This window comes from Lactuca virosa, chromosome 8, assembly GCF_052849685.1.
Source record: "Lactuca virosa cultivar CGN04683 chromosome 8, Lactuca_virosa_CGN04683_v6, whole genome shotgun sequence".
In the NCBI taxonomy this organism is placed as follows: Eukaryota; Viridiplantae; Streptophyta; class Magnoliopsida; order Asterales; family Asteraceae; genus Lactuca; species Lactuca virosa.
Genome location: NC_136433.1, coordinates 392,096,978 through 392,105,809, shown reverse-complemented (window position 1 = coordinate 392,105,809; position 8,832 = coordinate 392,096,978). Strand labels below are relative to the sequence as shown.

The following is an 8,832-nucleotide window of genomic DNA, read 5'->3' as shown; positions in this document are numbered from 1 at the left end:
ATATTTAACCACAACATGATTAAAAAGTATTTTTGAACTACTGATTTCCTCAACAATAGATAAAATCTACAAAGTTGATGTTCCTATTTTTTTTTTAGGTTGTATTTATACTTTTACCATGTTTTTATATATTTTTTGCATCGAAATATTAAGGTATTTTCGGGATTGTACATATATTTGTGTTGTTTACTTAAGAGTGTCATGAGTTGCGGGATGCAAAGCTTAATTCCATTGCTCTATTTGATAAGTCTCCCCAAAATGGTATTTCTGTGATTTTATTTATTTTAATTTTACTTAGGGTGCCGGTGGTCTTCTTTCTAGCAGTGTAGTGGACCCAATAACACACCAGATTTTCCGCGGGTATCCCTTCAGGGTGATAAAACCCTCTGCGTACGCTCATCCCTCCTCCGTTACAACTTACAACTTACAACTTACAACCTTCACTTCACTCCTCCTTCCGCTGCGATCGATGATGGTCTCCACCTCCAAATCCACCGATTCCTCTAATACCAGAGTATCCTCTCTCTCGCTCTCTCTCATCATCTTTTTGTTCCTTGAATTCACACAGACACGCACCTTGATTGATCACTCGTATTCTAAATGCAGAGACACTTTTGTATTCTCTTTTCTATTATGTGTGTATGAATTTGGGGCTTGTTGATATAATTCAATTGATGATCGATCGTAACTTCTTAAAGTTTCATGTCTTTGCGTTACATAATTGACGATGATCATTTTTCACTTGACTGAGTTGTTCTGGGATGGGAGGTTGCTATCTGACTTTCTTCTTTCGATACTTGACGCCTCCAGTTGACTGAACCGGTGAAACTAAGAAAATTTTGAATTTTAACTTCAATTGGTACTATTTTGAATTGCGAACTTATTTGGTACTAATACTAAAAATTATATTCTCCTCTTCTCTTGTTCGCTGTTTGTGTATAATTTCTAAGGGTTCAACTTTATACTTAACATGATACTCATACTGATTTTGCAACATCAACCGTTTAAGGCTTATGGCTTGTGCTTTACTTCCTTTGTGTTATCATGGAAATTTCAATCCTTTTGCTTTTCCGGAGTGATGCACATCTATATAATTGTTGAGTCAATACCAGTTGGTGGTTCTGAAGCATAGTTGAATAACTTTTACTCCCATTATTAAACAGCTCAATCTGCACATTATTGCACCTGCGCTACCTGTAAAACTGACCTATGTACCCCAATCATTTCTTTTTGAATTTGTTCAATAAAGGAAATTTATAATGATAATGTTTTTATATTTGAGCCTACAAGCAAAGTGCATCTTTAATCTTAGAATGGAGGGACTATAACATTTCCATGCTTGATACACTGTTTGTGGAAAAAGAAAAGCAAGGAGCATTATATTTCTCCAATACTTCAAATATTGCTTAAATGCATAGAGAAGATTTTTGTTCCAATTTTTATATCTTGGCGTTTTGTTTGAGCTATTGGAAACAGTAGACCAAAGTTGTATTTGTATATTAATCCTTTGATAGATTTTGTTGTCCTGATTACCATCCTCCTTAAATTGACAGAATTTGCAGGGAGAGCAATTTTCTGGTGATTTAGGATTCTTAACATCAAGGATAAATCAACTGAAGAAGCAGATTGAAGCAGAAAGGGCTCTTTTGATCAAAGTGAGTTGATACCTGTTATGATGTACTTTGTATCATGTAGTTATTGTTTGTGTTTGTTTTCATCATCTAATGGCATCACCTAACCATGTATCACCCAGCAAGTGCTCATGAGAAAATAGTAGTTTTCTTACCTACTGTCAAGTGAATGAATACCGATTTACTTAGAAACAATAAAGAAGTAACTGTTGATGGTATAAGAAATGAAGTTAGTAAGTAAAAGTAGTTTCCATTTTACTATTGCACAGGAAAAAGTTGAGAAGAATAGAGAGAAGTTAAGAAGCGATGTTTCTGAGCTTCTGTCATTAGCTATGCTTAGAACTGATGGTTCGTCTAAGGAAAACAATGGAGAGGGTAAGATGCTTTCTTCAAGGATTAAAAATCCCCTTTGCCTTCTTACTGGCCAAGTATCAAGTGATGATAACACCAACACCACCACTCAAGAAGCAGCTATTTCCATAAGCGCTAAGCTACCACCTGCAGATAAAATACCACCTTATACTACTTGGATATTTTTGGACAGGTTTTTCATCATCTCTACTTTCTTTTTTAAATACACATGACATAGCATACATAAACAGGAGAAGATTACTGAACCAGTTTCTTTTTTTGGATCACAGAAATCAGAGAATGGCTGATGACCAGTCAGTTGTTGGGAGGCGACGTATCTACTATGACCATAATGGAAGTGAAGCTCTCATCTGTAGTGACAGTGAGGAAGAGATTACTGAACTAGAGGAAGAGAAACATGAATTTTCTGAGGCAGAAAATCGCATCATGAGGTCAGTTGAAATATTTTAGCTCAAACATAAATCATGTAGTTGATACTGGTCTGAAAACATATCATTACCTGCTGAATTTTGCAGGACGATTTGTCAGGATTATGAGCCTAGTGAGGAAGTACTTAAAATCTTGACACAACATATCGGTGGAAATACTTCAGAAATCTATGTACTTAAGTTGCTTCGATATCTTCTTGATCAAGAACTCATATTTTCCACGTCAAATTTTACTTTTTACTACTCTTCCATATACTTGTTATAATATTCTCTTTTCTTGCTTCTTCTGTGATGTAGGAGGCATATATCATGCTGAAGACAGAAGAAGAAGAAGAGAAAGTAAACCGAGATGTGTGTACTTCTACAGACCATGAGCATCATAGGAACATATCTCTGGACAAAAGCCTTAGTGCTTCATTAGATTCTCTTGATAATCTCTTTTGTCGGCGATGTTTGGTACTTCTGGGTGCTTTTTGGTTACTGTTGGTTAGATTGGGTCAATGGTAATGCTCATTTCTGCTTATTTATGTGAATGTGACAGGTATTTGATTGTCGTCTTCATGGCTACTCTCAGTCTGTTATTATTCCTGTAAGCATTTGTGCTCTCACAACCATTGCACTTTCATGGTGGATTTACTCCATCCTGCACTAATGTAATGTGCTTCCATTTGCATCTTAAACAGACGGAAAGACAGTACTGCCCTCTTGAGTCTCAAGAAAATGCAAAACCCTGCAGTGACCACTGTTACCTTCAGGTTTACCAACCCAATCTACATTTCACATTCCCTAGTAACTGATCCACTAGGATCCATCTTTCTGCTCAAGAGAAGTGTCCCCTTTGACTACTGATAAACTGATGGTCATTCATTTGTATGTATTTCGTTATCTATCCCTTCAAAATGAAATTGTATCTCAAATTATTGCAGTTTCAAACTGAGAAGAAGCATTCAGATTGTCTAGATGTCTTAAGCGAGACACACAACAGAACCTCAGATCAGAAGATCCAGACTGGTGCTGATCCAGGTGATGATTACACAAAGCATATTTTTAGAGGCTTTTTTTTATATAAATTTGGTCCTCAATGCTTGCTTTTGGAGGGGGAAAGAGGATTGTTTTGTCAAGTGTTTTAATTACATGTGAACTTGTATCTGTTGGTACTTGGTATGATGGTTTAATCTATGTATGATGACAATACAGGGAAGCAAAAGGTATCAAAACAAACAACCACAGTGTTAGAAGAATCAAAAGATGTGACTAACGAGCAACAAGAATCTTCCCTTAAAAAACAGAAAAGGTTGTCAATACCTGATGCAGTTTCTATGACAATTGAAGATACTCAAGTTTGTGATGAAAAAAGCATGGAGGTGGATGTTACCGAAGATGAAACAACCAGAAAGGATGAAGCAACTAGTTCTGGCTGTGTTTCAGCAGATGTGATGAAAGACATGAGTAGAGGCGGAGTCCATTTGTCAAATCCAGTAGTAAATTGTGAATGGAAACCTCTTGAGAAAGAACTATATGTGAAGGGATTAGAGATTTTTGGGAGAAACAGGTACATGATTATTGTTTGGTGAAGCATTAATGAGTAGATTATTGTTTGTTGTTTGAGGTTGTGTAACCTGATCCTAATGGGTTTGCAGCTGCCTGATAACCAGAAACTTACTTTCTGGATTGAAAACTTGCATAGAAGTAGCCAATTATATGTATGAGATTGGAGCAGAGACGTCACTTAAGGCATGCTCTATGTTAAATGGCAATGAGAGAGTGGATGCAAATGCTAAGGTTTGGTTTGGTTTGGTCCTTGTACATAGGGATATAAATGGGCCTTGGGCCATGTTGATGTTGTGTTAACATTAAACATGTTTATGTAGGAGCAAGAGACGGGGTCAAGGTCAAGGCTGCTTCGCAGAAAGGGTAGAGCAAAGAAACTAAAATATTCATGGAAGTCTGCTGGGCATCCCTCCTCAATCTGGAGACGAATTGCTGATGGGAAGAATCAGTCTTGCAAGCAATATATTCCATGTGGATGCAAATCTATGTGTGGAAAGGAATGCCCCTGTTTAGATAATGCTACTTGCTGTGAGAAATATTGTGGGTATGTAGCTGTTGTATATTCATTTTGGAAATAATAATAAATAATAAATAATAAATAATAAATGAGATGATGTTTTAGGTGCTCGAAAAGCTGCAAGAACAGGTTCAGGGGATGTCACTGTGCAAAGAGTCAATGCAGAAGCCGGCAATGCCCATGTTTTGCTGCTGGCCGTGAATGCGACCCGGATGTTTGCCGAAATTGCTGGGTCAGGTACAAAATCAAATTGCCCCTTTAATTTTTCTTTCACATAATACATACTCAACTTTCTTTCTGCATCTTGCAGTTGTGGTGATGGTTCTGTAGGAGAGCCCCAAAGGAGAGGAGAAGGCCACTGTGGTAATATGAGGCTCCTTCTCAGGCAGCAGCAAAGGGTTAGCAATTTTATTATTATATATATATATATATATATATATATATATATATATATATATATATATATATAAAGACTCTGTTAATTGTATATCTATGGCAGACAATTTGTTATAGTTGTGTGCTTATTGTTATCTGCAGATTCTGTTGGCTAAATCGGATGTTGCTGGCTGGGGAGCATTTCTGAAGGTAGGAGTTAAGTTTAGTTGATATTTGTTGATTTTAAAGTTAAATGGTGTTCTGTTTTTCTCCGTCCCTAGAATTCTGTGAACAGAAATGAGTATCTTGGAGAGTACACTGGTGAATTGATCTCACACCGTGAAGCAGATAAGCGAGGCAAAATATACGACCGTGCAAACTCGTCTTTCCTTTTTGATTTGAATGATCAGGCAAGCAACCAGTTTGATATGCTATTTTGTTTTGAGATTCACAGTTTTGTGGACATTAACCATCCAATCCAATCCAAATTCCATGAGATTGGTTTTGGCAACAAGTTGTCATAGTTGGTTGGTTGTTTGCATGATGCAGTATGTGCTTGATGCTTACCGCAAGGGAGACAAATTGAAATTTGCCAACCACTCGTCAAATCCCAACTGTTATGCAAAGGTACCCTATGTATTAATTTTCCGTAAACCTAAACCTAAATCTAAAACCGAATTTGTTTTTGTCTAAACTCTAAAGTCTAAAGAGAGGTTGGTTGGTTGGTTGGTTGGTGTGTACATGCATGCATAGCAGGTGATGATGGTGGCAGGGGATCATCGGGTTGGCATATTTGCTCGAGAGCGTATAGAGGCTGGTGAAGAACTGTTCTATGATTACCGTTATGGGCCTGATCAAGCACCTGCATGGGCTCGCAAGCCCAATGCTTCTAAACCAGATGACATTTTAGTCCCTCAAGCTCGAGCTAAGAAGCACTGATCTCTTTCCATCTTGCTTGCTTGCTTGCTTGGAGAGGTAAAAAGTAGCTTATGTAGCTATTCCAGGTTGGTGCTGGCATAGCAGTACGTTTGTGCCCCTTATTATACATATGTATATATATGTAATGTATGTATGTGCCTTAAGGAAGGTGATATGTATACACGGTAGATAGGCAGCATATAATAATAAGTATAATAATAATAATAATAATAATAATAATAATAATACTAATAATAATAATAAGGTGGAAATGGGGGTGAGGCAGGCAGAGCATTTGTGGTGGCATGGGTGTCTCATTTGTATATATTACTGTTAGGATAAATAAGAGATATGGCAGTGATGTATGTATTATTGTTGTGATTGAATCTTGTAATGAATGAATGAATGAGGGTGTATTGGGTAGAGTTGTTGATTTTGAGTGGGGTGGGGTTTGATAATGTTATTTCCTCCCAAAGTCTCTGTTTTCCATTCTGTTGTGCTAGAGTTTTGTGTAATAGTGGTGAAATTGGTCTCCATCTTATCTATTAATAGCCCGAATAATAATAAATAATATTACAAACAAGGAAGGTAGGAATTAACATGGACGTGTTTTGTTTTCCGTTGCATATATAGATATAGTTGGCAGTAGAGTCGTGGTTTATCATACAAATACAACATTACATAAATGAGTAGTGTAAAAAGAAAAGGAAAAGAGGGTGTGGTGTTAAGATTAAGAAGAAGAGAAAGTGGCTTGGAGAAGGACGTGTTTCTTGTTTGGGTAACCCATGCCAAGTGCGTGATTGATATACACCTTCCCATCCTTGACAAGGGCAGCAGTTGCAATCCGATGCTTAAGCACAGGTGACCTTCCAATCACGGAAGCTGTTGCCCAATCATCCTTGCTCTCCACCAACTTCACACCGTTGGCTCCTGCCACAACAAGTTTAGTTCCCCCGGCTAAAAGTTCCATCCCATCCGCAATGCTCAAGCTACCATCAACCTTCACCACTGTAACTTTATTGTTGTTTTTTATTTCAACCCTGAACAGATTTCCGGTCATGGTGTGTGACACCAATAAGTAGCCATTTGGGTGGTACGCTATCCCGTTCAGGGTCACTATGTCTTTGTACCACTCTTTAGCATGAAATAGTGGGCTCCTTATCACCGACAGTAATTCCCCGTCTACCCCAACTTTCCATATTTGTGTACCTTTCGCATCTGTTACATATGCATTCCCTTCTGCATCAACGGCTACATCATCTGCAAAGCTTTTTCCATCTGCTGCTCACATACAAACAAACAAACAGTTAACATCGCCCCAATTTACAAATAAAAATGATTATTAAAATCAATACGTAATACAGGACAGGCTGCATTCTGCAATTGAATTGATGGGAGTTGGTACAACAAACAAGTCAAAAGCAGCCAAGGCAGTCGTAGTCGTATATGTGCCACAACACAACTCAAGTCTTGGAAATAACGAACCTCGGCTCAGTTTTTTTTGTATAAATTAGGTGGGTGGTTGGTGAGCCTACCGAGGAAGGAAACGTCAATTAAATACAATATTACAAACTCCATGTTCGGTGTTCCTTCCTAATTGCTATTTTCAATTAATTATTTAAGCATCCACTTTAACCTAGGTACTTTTCAACAGATGCTCCTAGACAGGCTGGCAGGCTAACATTATTTATTTGTAACAACGTTCTATATAGTCTATACTATACGGAATAGATGAAATGGCTAACAAGCAAATAAGCAATAGGCAATATGCTATTTTTAGAAGCACTGATTGCCTTCGAATTGAAAATTTGCCTATTAAACTTACCATGTTAAGTCTTACTATCCTACTTTGGAATTCACCAAATTTTTTCTTTTCATAATATCTAATCTCAACTCTAAACCAACCCAACAACAAAAAGTTTTAATAAAAGATAAATTTGGATGAATATTTCAAAAATAATATCGGTAACATATTTGGGGAAATATTCATAAAATGAAAATTCCTGTTTCTTAGGTTGTGGACTTGTTTTTATGCTGTTTCTGGCATATACAATAGCTACATCATGCATTCAATAACAACCTTCGATTCTCGGAAATGGCATTATCCATATTACCTTTTTTTTTTTTTTTTTTTTTTTTTTAAATCTAATAATTGTAACTTTCAATGGATGAATTTAAAACAGTTTCAGAGTTTTAAGGACAGAAGTATTAAGTAAGTACCTGAGGAACTGAGCTGTGTGAAAAACAAGCGTTTCCATGAATCCATATCATAGGCCGCAACCGCACTGTAAGTGTTTCCAAAAACATCGGCGATGGCCACCACCACCCGGTTCCTCGGCCGGTCAATGAAAAGGCCACATGTCCCGTTCCCAACGGCGTCGGTATTTTTCACCACAGGGATCTCTTCAAGGACGACGTTGTCGTTGGGGTTATGATCATCAGGAACATGGACCACGCCAAGACCACCGCCGTCCGTGAAGGAAACGATGAAACGACGTTTGACTTCGTCCCATTTGCTGGATTCTCTGAACCAACCGGTGCTGTGGAACTGGTAGTAGTGGCTGCTCGGAGTAGCTGATTCCAGGGATATGATGATGGCTACAGGGATCGCCGATAGGACCAGAAGAAGCAACAAAAACCTGGTGGAGCAAAAAAAGGACGCCATTGGAATTGGAATTGGAATCGGAATGAAGAAGCCGGAAGCTAAAATACCCGAATCTTTATATACTAATAGCCAGGATACACAAACAAAGTGTGCACGAGTAGAGTAGGTCTTCACTCTTCACCAGAACACCGTAAAAAATGCTAATTAAATTACAAATATTGTCCCTAAATTACTCTCAAAATGCATATTACTTTTTAACGTAATAGCCTGCCTTTTCATATATTTAACCATCTTTATATCCCACATTCAAACCCATTTTTTTCAATATTTCTGTCCTTAAAAAAATAATTATTAATATCACTTGTCATTTTTTTTTTATAATTTTTAATTTCTTTTCGTATTTTCGTATATTCTTTAAAAATGATATATATATAT

General features: G+C 37.3%; 2 protein-coding genes across 4 annotated transcripts; one reads left to right on the top strand and one right to left on the bottom strand.

The window, feature by feature from the left end:
- The first annotated feature begins 295 nt into the window (after positions 1-295).
- On the top strand, positions 296-6,217 carry SWN (SET domain-containing protein). Of its 2 annotated transcripts, none has more exons than XM_079065209.1 (18): positions 296-514; positions 1,554-1,655; positions 1,901-2,175; positions 2,273-2,434; positions 2,519-2,603; positions 2,729-2,887; positions 2,973-3,020; positions 3,115-3,186; positions 3,358-3,454; positions 3,629-3,983; positions 4,072-4,213; positions 4,303-4,526; positions 4,605-4,736; positions 4,810-4,897; positions 5,037-5,084; positions 5,156-5,284; positions 5,424-5,501; positions 5,628-6,217. In XM_079065209.1, exons 1-18 carry the CDS (start codon positions 470-472, stop codon positions 5,811-5,813), a joined length of 2,427 nt encoding a protein of 808 aa, XP_078921335.1. In that variant the 5' UTR covers positions 296-469; the 3' UTR covers positions 5,814-6,217. The 2 variants fall into 2 exon arrangements, with proteins under 2 accessions (XP_078921335.1, XP_078921336.1); XM_079065210.1 differs by having other exon boundaries at positions 297-514; positions 5,631-6,217.
- A 164-nt stretch (positions 6,218-6,381) lies between these two features.
- On the bottom strand, positions 6,382-8,614 carry LOC145130407 (uncharacterized). 2 transcript variants are annotated; one of them, XM_079065213.1, is made up of 2 exons: positions 8,013-8,614; positions 6,382-7,070 (listed from the first exon to the last, which is right to left on the bottom strand). In XM_079065213.1, exons 1-2 carry the CDS (start codon positions 8,455-8,457, stop codon positions 6,523-6,525), a joined length of 993 nt encoding a protein of 330 aa, XP_078921339.1. In that variant the 5' UTR covers positions 8,458-8,614; the 3' UTR covers positions 6,382-6,522. The 2 variants fall into 2 exon arrangements, with proteins under 2 accessions (XP_078921339.1, XP_078921337.1); XM_079065211.1 differs by having other exon boundaries at positions 6,382-7,073; positions 8,013-8,605.
- Between the last annotated feature and the right edge of the window lie 218 nt (positions 8,615-8,832).

Coding starts and splice junctions, on each gene's coding strand:
- LOC145130407 (XM_079065211.1), bottom strand. CDS start 8,457: ATGGCGTCCTTTTTTTGCTCCACCAGGTTTTTGTTGCTTCTTCTGGTC. Junction 7,074..8,012: donor CACACAGCTCAGTTCCTCAG/GTACTTACTTAA, acceptor GTATGTGAGCAG/CAGATGGAAAAAGCTTTGCA.
- SWN (XM_079065209.1), top strand. CDS start 470: ATGATGGTCTCCACCTCCAAATCCACCGATTCCTCTAATACCAGA. Junction 3,021..3,114: donor CTCAGTCTGTTATTATTCCT/GTAAGCATTTGT, acceptor CATCTTAAACAG/ACGGAAAGACAGTACTGCCC. Junction 3,187..3,357: donor GTGACCACTGTTACCTTCAG/GTTTACCAACCC, acceptor AAATTATTGCAG/TTTCAAACTGAGAAGAAGCA.